The sequence below is a fragment of the Brassica napus genome, chromosome C5 (assembly GCF_020379485.1).
Source record: "Brassica napus cultivar Da-Ae chromosome C5, Da-Ae, whole genome shotgun sequence".
NCBI classification, from domain to species: Eukaryota; Viridiplantae; Streptophyta; class Magnoliopsida; order Brassicales; family Brassicaceae; genus Brassica; species Brassica napus.
The window spans coordinates 41,277,840-41,290,258 of NC_063448.1; the positions used below are offsets into that span (position 1 = coordinate 41,277,840).

Here is a 12,419-nt window from a genome sequence, read left to right on the forward strand (position 1 = left end):
AGTGTCTTGTCCCTCTTAGCCAATCCCCTTTTCATATCCATATTATCAAAAGAATCGTAGCATTCTCGTGGCAGTTGCTGCAAATACCATGTTTGTCAGTAACTAACTCCTGAAGATTGGAAGGAATCCAATCCAACTCGATCAATCAAGCAGTTGGAGGACTAGAAAATTCCACTTAATTAGCCGAACCTGGTCCGATAAAACCGGTTTGGGCCAGGTTTGAATCCTCCTAAAACCGAATGAAGCTGATATTCTGGTATGAATATGATGGGTGTCGGGTCGATTGGCTACACCTGAAACCCAGAGTAGTAACCCTAATCCCCTTTTTGATCGATCTTCCACTTCCCGATTACTTGAGCCAAAACCTTTCTTTAATTTGATACCCATATCCTTTACTCCTCAGGTTTCCGCTTTCTCTGTGTTACCACTTACCTTATATATATATGCAATACGGTTTTGTTCTATAAGCCTCAGATTCAATTTGATTTCATTTATGTGATCCTGCTGATGTTCTTCGTGGTGTATGTCTTGGACTTTAATTTCTGTGATTGCTTCTCTCTTCTGTTAACTACTTGCCGCCGCTGTGGTGAGTTTTTAATCTCCTTTTGTTCATTTTATGTATGGTTCCTGTTTTTGCCTTAATCTTGTCTCATTAGTGAGCTCAAAGTTTTCTGCTTGTGAGCCTCATAAATTCGTGTTCAGCTTTTCTCTGAATTTTATTTGGAAATTTTTTGATTATCTTAGGGAATCGCTATTTTCACTCATCGCTTGCTATATAAGTGTTGGTTGTATTTTCCTTGTTTAGTTTGTCTTACTTTTTTTGAAATACTTATTTTTGGGTTCAACCTACCTCCGGCGTGAACCTTTAGATTAACCGACCAATAGGATTATGTTATTTCATATTCGATATCTTTTAAAAAAGAAAACAAAATATTGTCAAATTAATTATGTTTTTAAAATTAAAAGGTAAAAAGAAATAAATAAATAAAATAGTAATAATTACAAAAAAAAAAATATTTTTAACGTCGTCAGCAAAACGCTAAACCCTAAATCCTAATCTCTAAACCCTAAACCATAAATCATAAATCCTAAACCCTTGGGTAAACCCTAAACTGTTGGATAAATCCTAAAACCTTGGATAAATCCTAAGCTCTAAATCAAAAACACTAAACACTAAAACACTTTAGGGTTTAAGGTTTAGGATTTAAGGTTTATGGTTTAGGGTTTTAGTGTTTAGTGTTTTTATTTAGAGTTTATGATTTCTCCAAGGGTTTAAGGGTATACCCAAGGGTTTAGGGTTTAAGATTTAGGGTTTAGGGATTATGATTTAGGGTTTAGTGTTTTGCTAACGACGTTAAAAATATTTTTTTAAAATTCTTTTTTTCTGTAACTACTATTTTTATTATTATTTAAAAAAAGACATAACATAACTTGACAATACTTTGTTTTTTTTTCTAAAAGATATGAAATTTGAAAGAATGAAATACTATTGGTTGGTGAACCTACGGTGAAACCAAAAATAACTCTTTTTGAAATTACAGGTGTGTTAGAAACGTCTATATTAAGGTGAGAGAACCTATGCTCTGGAGGTTTTTGCTACCACTGGTCCCGTGGAACTTATTACCAAGAAAAAGGTTAGTCTCACAATACTGAAAGTTCATTCAACAATGTTACTCTTTAGTTTGGTTTTCATTTTGATCATCAACCTTTTTTTTTATTTTCGTTTCAGTCATGTTAGTTCTTTATTTAAATAACGGTATGTTTGTTTCTCCATCCGGATGAGCCATATGGATGAAGATGAGAGTTTTGTTTGTTTAGGCACTAAAAGTGCAACTCATCCAAATGGATCATCCGAATGACTTTCAGAAATTTAGGCTTAATTTTAAAGTTCATCCAGCTGAACCAATTTAGATCATTTAAATGGAGATGGTTCATTCAAAATGGTATAATGTCTATTATGCCCTTAATATAATTCACAAATTACAAACCTAAACATAATATTATTTTCTCACACATGAAAACTGACAAAACCACAAAAACGCGTTTTCCCGCGAAAACCTAAAAACTAATTTTTCACGTCAAAACCCCAAAACGCATTTTCCCGCCAAAATTGGAAAAATGTGTTTTTACGCCACATTTGCAAAAACGTGTTTTCATGTGAAAATCACAAAAACATGTTTTCACGCCAAAACCCCAAAACGCATTTTCCGCTAAAACACAAAAATACGTTTTTCCGCCAAAATTGGAAAAACGTATCTTCCCGCCATAACCTGTTTTCCCGCCATAACGTGTTTTCCCGCAAAAATTGCAAAAACGTGTTTTCACGCCAAAACCCCAAAAACGTGTTTTCCCGCAAAAATCACAAAACGCGTTTTCCCGTCAAAATTGTAAAATATCGTTTTTCCGTCAAAATGAAAAATCTTCTTTTCTCGCCAAAACCAATTTTTTTTTGTTTTCCTGCCAAAACAAAAAAAAAAACGTGTTTCCCACCAAAACCGAAAATCTCATTTTCCCGCAAAACTGCAAAAATGTGTTTTCCCAACAAAATCGCAAAATCTCGTTTTCCGGCCAAAATCGAAAAATCTCGTTCTCCCGCCAAAACTGCAAAAATGCGTTTTCCCGTCAAAGTCGCAAAATCTCGTTTTCCGGCCAAAACCGAAAATCTCGTTTTCCCACCAAAACCGAAAATCTCGTTTTCCCGCCAAAACCGAAAATCTCGTTTTCCCGCCAAAACCGTAAAAACGCAATTTCCCGCCAAAATCGCAAATCTTGTTTTCCGGCCAAAATCGAAAAAAAACCGTTTTCCCGCCAAAACCGCAAAATCTTGTTTTCCGGCCAAAATCGAAAAAACTCGTTTTCCCGCCAAACCGAAAATCCCGTTTTCCCGCCAAAACCGCAAAAACGCTTTTTCCCGCCTAAATCGCAAAATCTCATTTTCTAGCCAAAATCGAAAAGTGTGTTTTCCCGCTAAAACCAAAAAATCTTGTTTCCCCCCCCCCCCAAACCGCACTCGTTAATTTTGAAATAATTCTTTTACATATTAGATTAAATAATCAAATATAATATAGTTAAAATTAATATCAAATATATGATTAAATCAACACAAGAGTATTTTGGTAATTTGTTTACTAAACTCATTTAGATGGAAATGAAAATAAAGAAACAAACATAAGATTCATTTAGATGATTCATTTAGATGATTCATCTAGATGAGTTATTTGGATGGACAAACAAACAGTCACAAAAATCTGAATGGATCATCTAAATAGATCATACAAATGAATCATCTAGACGGGGATGACAAATTGTGAAACAAACAGAGTCTAAAGCTCCTAATATATAAAGGAGTCATTACGCTTCAAGTTTAAAGGTATATTGGGCTTATGTAACCAAACCAGACGATTTGGGCTTCCCGTGATGTACTTGCGTCTTTGCAGAGCTATAGGGAGTATTATTTGTCTTGATGGGAGAAAAGCAGAGGAAGCTGCTCGTGTTGTATGCTTCTCAGACCGGAAACGCTCTTGATGCGGCAGAGCGTATTGGCCGTGAAGCTGAACGCCGAGGTTGTCCTGCTTCTATCGTCTCCACCGACGAATTCGACCCCGTATGTGAGCTCTTGTTGATTTTAATAGCTTCTTACTGTGTTCTTTGCTTCGTTTATTGACTGCTTAATGTGAAGGGAACCGTTACAATTCCTCTGTTACATCACTTAGAACCGATGATTGTTGTCATATTCTCTTCATACTAGTAATCACCTCTTCGAGTAAACATATAAAAGCTTTTTCCTTTATAACTTCAAATTCTTATTGAAAGTTGCCTTTTTTTGTTTGTTGCAGAGTTCCTTACCTCATGAGGAGGCTATTGTTTTTGTTGTATCCACTACAGGGCAAGGAGACTCTCCAGATTCTTTTAAGGTTCGTTGTGAATTTTCATTACCAATAATGCAGTTTTAGTTTATTGTTTGTACCTTCCTTGTCTTTTTTTTTCCTTAAATCACTGAAGGAGTTTTGGAAGTTCCTTCTTCAAAGAAACTTGGGAAACTCTTGGTTGCAACGAGTTCGCTTTGCAGTGTTTGGACTAGGTGATTCAGGTTACCAGAAGTACAATGTAATTGCATCTGCCACTATATAAATCGTTTCACATTCTTCTCGACATACATTTTATTTCTGGTTCTGTTTTCATGTAATCATCAATATGAAAGAAAAAAAATTGGCTTTACCGAGGAAGAGGTATATTAGCAAACTAAAAATCCCCCACAACCAGAAATGTTGAGACTTGTCTGAGTTATTCTTCTCTGCCACAAATATTCATGACATTATTTTCTTCTGATATGGCTTTAGTTTGTAGCAAAGAAGCTAGACAAAAGATTACTAGATCTTGGGGCCACAACCATCATTGAGAAAGGTCTGGGAGATGATCAACACCCACCAGGGTATGGAACGGTATTATTATTGAGTAAAATAAAAGACTCTTGTCAGATTTAATCCTACCTTTATTCTTTGATTGCAAATGAACCATTTGGTCAGTGGAAGCTATAATATCCATGTTCTTGCTGTTGCTTGTTTAGTACTATGGTGTCAAGTGTTTGAATACTAAATTTTCAGTTTTTTGTGTTCTCTTTATTTTTCAGGTACGAAGCAACTCGATCCTTGGATGCTGTCTTTGTGGGGTACATTATATCAGATCAATCCCAAATACTTTCCTAAAGGTCCAGATGTGGTGATTCCTCGAGATGAATTAATTGATCAGCCCAAATATAGGATTGTATATCATAAGCAAGAAACACTGGAGCCTGCATTGATGGTAGAGTCGGGTACACCAAGTTTTATTCCCATCATGTTCTTGAGAAGGGAATTCATAGTGTGGATACTTTGCTTCATTCGTGTTAGCTTAGGACTATGTTATGCTCTACTTCACAGGGTACTTTATGTCTAGTTATAAATGTTTATTGCTAGAAATGTCAATGAAGAAAAATTAATTCGAATGTTCTGTTTCAGTTGGCATCATGAAAAGGGTCATGTAGTACTTCACCTGTTCTGGGAAAATTCTATTGCATAATATGCCTCTTATGTATTTACAGATATCATAGAAAGAGCCAGTGAAATGTCACCCGGAAAATTATCCAAGGACAAAAGTAAACCAGACTGCTTTCTCAAGATGGTATGCACATCCATTATATCTTTTTGTTGTATGTTATATATGCTATGCAACCTCGCTGGTTATTCCCTTACCTTGGCTTTAAATATTTCCATCACGCAGACTAAAAATGAAGTCCTGACGAAAGCTGGAAGTACAAAGGATGTCCGCCACTTCGAGTTCCAATTTGTTTCTTCTGTAAGTAATTTTGCTATCACTTAATTTAAGTCGTCGAACAATCAATTTTCTCCTCTTTGTTGAAGTTTTATCATCCTCTTTGGTTTTCTCATTAAAGAGTATCAAATATGAAGTTGGCGATGTTGTTGAGCTTCTTCCAAGCCAAGATTCTTCAGCAGTAGATGCGTTTATAGAACGCTGTGATTTGGACCCGGAATCATTTATCACAGTAAGTAGCTCCACTCTGTTGACATAATGATCTCAGATGGTCTAATTGAGATTTCAAAGTAAATTTTGAGAATTAATTTACTTTCAGGTTCATCCAAGAGAGACAGAGAGTAATGGTTCATTTGGAGAAGTAATTACACATGTCCCTATTAAGCTTAAGACTTTTGTTGAATTAACAATGGACGTTACATCCGCTTCACCTCGACGATACTTCTCTGAGGTAAAGAGCTCTTTAATGTCTTTTTCATTGAGTTTATGTGTCAAACTAGTATTTGATGGAAGCCCTTACAATGTATCATCTCTGTTCAGGTGATGAGCTTCTATGCAACAGCTGAACATGAGAAGGCAAGACTGCAATACTTTGCCTCACCAGAGGGACGGGATGACCTCTACAATTACAATCAGAAGGAAAGAAGAAGCGTCCTTGAGGTAACCAAATAAGGACCATGATTTGTCTTGAACACACATCGACTCTTTTAACCAAATATATCGTATTGCTAATGCCTGTGACAGGTGCTAGAGGATTTTCCTTCGGTGCAGATGCCTTTCGAGTGGCTTGTACAGTTAGTACCAGCTCTAAAACCAAGAGCTTTTTCGATATCTTCATCTCCTTTGGCCTACCCTGCTCAAGTACATTTGACCGTAAGCGTAGTATCATGGATGACCCCTTATAAGAGACCTCGAAAGGGTCTATGCTCCACTTGGCTCGCAAGCCTCACACCTGAACAAGGTTAGAACTTTGCTTCTTCTTTACCATAACTGACTCGGTTCTTTGTTTCTATGTATTATCTTACAATTTGTGTTCCGTTGTGTTTAGGGGTAAACATACCGGTTTGGTTTCACAAAAGCTCTCTTCCTGCTCCACCACAGTCTGTTCCGCTCATCTTAGTGGGACCTGGAACCGGATGTGCCCCGTTCCGTGGGTTCATAGCTGAGAGAGCCGTGCAAGCTGAGAGAGCCGTGCAAGCTGAGACTAGCCCGACCGCACCAGTCATGTTGTTCTTTGGTTCCAGAAACGGACACAGATTTTTTATACCGCGACTTCTGGGAGTCCCATGCAAGAGAAGGAGGTGTTGACATGAAGCATAAGTAAGCTGCTAGATTTGAGAAGTAAGCTGCCAGACTTGAGAAGGAGGTGTTGACATGAAGCAGAATTAAGCCAGAGACTTATAAGGTTTTATAAGGATTAATATACTGGAGTATTTTATTGAAGAGAAAAGAAGACCATTGAATATATTTTAAAACAATGAATATTTTATTTATTGTGTACTGAGGCAACTTGCCTTTAAATACTTGTATCCAGATCTATAATTAAATTAAGGAAACTATTCTCTCCTTCTCTCACTTACATTTTGAAATCTACATTTCTCTCTTACTCTCTTTCCTTCATGTTCTTCATTTTCCAGAAATAAACTCTCAATAATTCTCTCTTTCTAACTTGGTATCAGATCAATAAGCTTTTGAACCTCACAAAAGCTTCCACAAATTTCTTTATTTCTTTCTCAGATTATCTTCAAAATATGTTGGATACATCATTTTATCCACTGCCCCAAAGGTCTTTCAAAAGAGAAGAACCTCACCAGAACTCAAGATAGAGGAGTATCCTATTCTCTGGAACTCAAGAAAGCTTCAGCCATATCAGGAAAAGCTGCATCAGAGTCCAGTTTATCTCAAAATCAGTTGGAACAATCTATTGTCCACTGGTTCATATCTCTTCATGAGGAAGAACTCCAACATGGTATTGTTTCCAGAGTACAAGAAGGCTAAGGAACAACATAAGAAGCGGAATATGCCAAGAAGAAGTGACTTGAATCAAGCCAGGAATGTAATCAAGGAGTTTGAGCATCCATCGATTCAAGGTCGAACCATGTATTCATCTGTCATTGGTAGTTCAAATGAAGAAGGAACATGGAGAAGTACTGATAGTGCAGCCAACACTGATGGTCCAGCAATCATGAGTGACCTACATTCTCTTATCCAAGCCTTTATCTCATCAAAGAAGGCTGGTACACACTCTCTTGACCCTAAACCTATCATTATAGATTCAGGAGCAAGCCATCACATGATTAGTGATAGGAACTTGATTAGTGATGTCCAGCCTGCCTCAGGGAATGTTCAAATAGCAAATGGTGATAAGATTAAGATAGAAGGGATAAGGAACCTAAGGTTGTTTGATAGGGAATCTACTGCCTTGTATATGCCTCAGTTTACATCAAACTTGCTATCTGTGAGAAAGGCTACTGTTGATCTGAGTTGTCAGGTTATCTTCAGACCAGATGAGGTTGAATTTCAAGACTTAAAGACAGACCAAGTGATTGGAAAGGGGCACGTTCACAATGAACTCTATCATCTTCAGAAGACAGAGATGTCTAGACCTTCCACTTCTCAGTGTTTGGCTAGTACATCCAGCTGGGTTGATAGCACACTATGGCATGCTAGGTTGGGACATCCTCATACAAGAGCCCTAAACTTGATGCTTCCAGGTGTGGTCTTCAAGAATGATGATTGTGAAGCTTGCATATTGGGGAAGCATTGTAGAACAGTCTTCCCACAGTCTAGCACCATCTATGAAAGATGTTTTGACCTAGTTCACTCTGATGTATGGACTGCTCCATGTGTGTCCAGAGAGAACCACAAATACTTTGTCACCTTCATTGATGAGAAATCCAAATACACTTGGGTGACACTGATTCCGTCTAAGGACAGGGTGTTGGATGCTTTCAAGAATTTCCAGACCCATATCTGCAACCATATCAATACCAAGATGAAAATTCTAAGGTCAGATAATGGTGGAGAGTATACAAGTCATGCATTCAAGCAATATCTTGCTCAACATGGGATTACTCACCAGACAAGTTGTCCTTACACTCCTCAACAGAATGGAGTTGCTGAGAGGAAGAACAGACATTTGATGGAGGTAGCAAGATCAATGATGTTCTACACCAATGTTCCAAAAAGATTCTGGAGTGATGCTGTGATGTCTACTACTTATCTGATCAATAGAACTCCAACTAAAGTCCTCAACGACATGTCTCCTTTTGAGGTCCTAAACAAGACCAAACCATTTTTGGACCACTTGCGTGTGTTTGGATGCCTCTGTTTTGTGATGATACCTGGGGAGCTGAGGAACAAGCTTGATGCTAAAAGCTCAAAAGCTATGTTCATTGGTTACTCTCCAACTCAGAAGGGGTATAAGTGCTATGATCCAGAGTCAAGAAGGGTTCTTGTCTCAAGGGATGTGAAGTTTGTAGAATCTAGAGGCTATTGTGATGGAAAGAGTTGGGAAGAGCTCAAAGATCTTTCTCAATCAGCCTCAGATAGAGCAAACAACCTTAGGAGAGTAATGGAGAGCCTGGGAATCAGTATGCCCTCTTTACCAAGGGTGGAACCTGTCCCAGAAAATGTACCATCTACTGAAGCTGATAGTGTTGAGAGCACTCATCCTGATCATGAGAGGGGCAGTAGAAATGTTGAGCAGTCTACACAAGCTCAACCTGAAGAGAACTCAGTAGCTCATGATCAAGATGAGATGCCATCATAATCAGATGTTGAGACTCAAGTAGAGGCGCCAAGTGAAGGAAATGAAGCAGAACCTGAGCAGATACAAACTCAAGTAGAGGCGCCAAGTGAAGGAAATGAAGCAGAACCTGAGCAGATACAACCTTTGAGAAGGAGTACAAGGATCAGGAAACCCTCACAATGGATCAATACAAAAGTTTACTTCAATGCTGAAGCTGTAGCTCACCCAATAAGTGCAGTATGCTCCCTTGCTCAATATCCAGAAGATCATCAAGTCTTCATCAGTGAATTTGATCAGGAATACATTCCAAGAACATATGAAGAAGCTATGTTCAAGAATGATACATGGTTTGAGACTGAACTTCCAAAAACGGAAAGAAGGCAGTGACAAGTCGGCTTCTCTTCACCATCAAGTACCTAGCTAATGGGAAACCAGAAAGGAAAAAGACAAGGCTGGTTGCAAGAGGATATACCCAAGTCTATGGAGAAGACTATTTAGACACCTTTGCACCATTAGCTAAGCTTCACACCATAAGAATTCTGCTCTCTTTGGCTGTGAACTTGGAATGGGATCTATGGCAGATGAATGTCAAGAATGCATTTCTACAAGGAAAGATTGAGGATGAGGTGTATATGAGACCACCACCTGGTATGGAAGACATGGTCAAGCCAGGAAATGTCCTAAGGATGAAGAAATCAATCTATGGATTAAAACAGTCTCCAAGAGCCTGGTATCACAAGCTGAGTACAACCCTCAATGGAAAAGGGTTTGTAAAGTCAGAAGCTGATCGCACACTTTTTACCCTCACAAGTAAGCAAGGAATTGTGGTGATTCTGATCTATGTAGATGATATCATCATCACATGAAGTGACAAGGAAGGTATCATCTCTACTAAAATTTTTCTTAAGTCTACCTTTGATATTAAAGATTTGGGTGAGCTAAAGTACTTTCTAGGGATAGAAATATGCCGCTCTAAACAGGGTCTTTTCTTATCTCAAAGAAAGTACACACTTGACCTTTTAAAAGAGGCAGGTGAACTTGGAGCAAGAGTAGCTAAGACACCACTTGAAGAAGGTTACAAGGTCTTGCGTGAGGGGTAGTTTGAGGATACTCCATTTGGCGACTTCAAGCTCTATAGAAGGATGGTTGGGAAGCTAATCTATCTCACCATTACAAGACCAGACATCTGTTTTGCTGTAAATCAAGCCAGTCAACATATGCAAGCACCAAAGGTTCATCATTGGAATGTGGTGGAAAGGATCATGAGATATCTAAGGGAGGATCCTAGTCAAGGTGTTTGGATGGGTTGCAATAAGAGTACAGAGATAGTGGGATATTGTGATGCTGATTGGGCTGGTGATAGAGTAGACAGGAGGTCAACAACAGGCTATTGTACTTTCATTGGAGGCAACCTAGTCACATGGAAGAGCAATAAGCAAAAGGTGGTATCATGTTCAAGTGCAGAGGCAGAGTATAGGGCAATGAGGAAGCTAACTAGTGAACTCATTTGGATCAGGAACCTGCTAAGAGACTTGGGCATAGAAGCAACAACACCAATCACAATGCATTGTGATAACCAGGCAGCTATCCACATAGCATCAAACTCAGTATTCCATGAAAGGACTAAACACATTGAAGTTGACTGTCACAAGGTGAGACAAGGTGTGGAGCAGAAGATCATTTTACCCTGCTATACTAGAAGTGAAGATCAGTTAGCTGATATCTTCACCAAGGCAGCAAGCACTAAAGTCTGTGAGTTCATTCATCCAAAATTGGGACTCATAGACCTCTCATGTCACTGATATCTCTTTCATGAAGTGTTCTACTCTTTTTCCTTGACTTGGGTTTTCTCCCAAAGGGTTTTACCTAGTTGAGGTTTTAATGAGGAAATACTTCATGGCTTCCAAGCTTGACTTGTTCCATATGGCCAAGCTTGAGGGGTAGTGTTGACATGAAGCAGAAGTAAGCTGCCAGACTTGAGAAGTAAGCTGTTAGACTTGAGAATTAAGCTGCCAGACTTGAGAAGTAAACTGCCAGACTTGAGAATTAAGCTAGAGACTTATAAAGTTTTATAAGGTTTTATAAGGATTACTATACTGGAGTATTTTATTGAAGAGAAGAAGAAGAGAGAAGAAGACCATTGAAGATATTTTAAAACAATGAATATTTTATTTATTGTGTACTGAGGCAACTTGCCTTTAAATACTTGTATTCAGATCTACAATTAAATTAAGGAAACTATTCTCTACTTCTCTCTCTTGCATTTTGAAATCTACATCTCTCTCGTACTTTCTCTTTCCCTCATGTTCTTCATTCTCTAGAAATAAATTTTCATTCTAACAAGAGGCATGCTCTCTGAAGTAAGAGGCGGCGGGTTTTACACTGCATTCTCTAGAGACCAGCCGAAGAAGGTTTACGTGCAACACAAAATCCGAGAGATGGGGAAGGAAGTTTGGGATTTGCTATGCGATGGAGCTGCCGTTTACGTGGCGGGCTCGTCCACGAAAATGCCTTGTGATGTGATGTCGGCTTTGGAGGAGATTGTGATGGAGGAGACCGGAGGATCAAAGGAAATGGCTTCACGGTGGCTCAAGGCTTGGGAGAAAATACAATGTTGAAGCTTGGTCTTAAACCCAACTTCCTCCATATATCATGTAATGTTTGGATTAGTAGTTATAAGAATCATTGGATTTTTATTTAAATTGATTTTGTATTCACATTGAACGATTCAGGCGAAGATGATTTGTTTGATTGTATGCATTTAGGATTCTATGTATAATTTAATTTTAATTTTAATTTTTTATATAACGAGAGGTTTTACTCTTTTCATTTTTAACTAGAGTTTGTTTGAATAAATCATTCACTGAATAATACAAGATTTCAATGTGTACATAGAAAACCATCAATTAAATAACATTAGATTTTAAAATCAATGTTAGTCAATCACTCAAAATTTATTTATTTACTATTCGTTTGCCTGGATGTTGTTTCAATTATTTATGTGTCGTATTTTATTTTATTTTAAATGTAATTCAATTTTCTTGGGTTAAAAACTATATCAAGTTGGTCTATAATATTTAAACTTTTATATTAAAATATGAGAGTTTTTTTGCAACTTCTAAGTTATGTTTTTGTGTGGTTACGGGTAATTGTTTTTTTTAGTAAAGATTTTTTTAGCAACTTCTAAGTTGTGTTTAGAAAGAGCGTCAAATATGCAAAAGTTTCTTCTTTTACGATGTTTTTGTGTAAATCTACGTCATACATATATAGCATGCCTTCTATTAGTTTTATCGGTCTCAAAATGCCTTTGGTTGGCTTGTATTGTTGGGCAAAAAAATAACTAAATCTTTTTCTGACC

At 37.7% G+C, this 12,419-nt stretch overlaps 2 protein-coding genes across 11 annotated transcripts; both read left to right on the plus strand.

Annotated features, from left to right (window-relative positions):
• Window positions 1-3,361: 3,361 nt before the first annotated feature.
• Window positions 3,362-6,876, plus strand: LOC106412793 (NADPH-dependent diflavin oxidoreductase 1). Of its 10 annotated transcripts, none has more exons than XM_022703839.2 (12): window positions 3,362-3,604; window positions 3,837-3,914; window positions 4,003-4,229; window positions 4,341-4,432; window positions 4,631-4,813; window positions 5,081-5,160; window positions 5,260-5,334; window positions 5,432-5,542; window positions 5,630-5,761; window positions 5,851-5,970; window positions 6,055-6,271; window positions 6,359-6,876. In XM_022703839.2, exons 4-12 carry the CDS (start codon window positions 4,414-4,416, stop codon window positions 6,616-6,618), a joined length of 1,197 nt encoding a protein of 398 aa, XP_022559560.2. In that variant the 5' UTR covers window positions 3,362-3,604; window positions 3,837-3,914; window positions 4,003-4,229; window positions 4,341-4,413; the 3' UTR covers window positions 6,619-6,876. The 10 variants fall into 10 exon arrangements, with proteins under 10 accessions (XP_022559560.2, XP_022559556.2, XP_022559561.2 ...); XM_022703835.2 differs by having other exon boundaries at window positions 4,003-4,107; XM_022703840.2 differs by having other exon boundaries at window positions 4,003-4,107; window positions 4,348-4,432.
• Window positions 6,877-11,339: 4,463 nt separating this feature from the next.
• LOC111206586 (NADPH-dependent diflavin oxidoreductase 1-like) lies at window positions 11,340-11,815 on the plus strand. The gene has a single exon (XM_022703847.2). It carries the CDS (start codon window positions 11,410-11,412, stop codon window positions 11,677-11,679), a length of 270 nt encoding a protein of 89 aa, XP_022559568.1. The 5' UTR covers window positions 11,340-11,409; the 3' UTR covers window positions 11,680-11,815.
• Window positions 11,816-12,419: the final 604 nt, after the last annotated feature.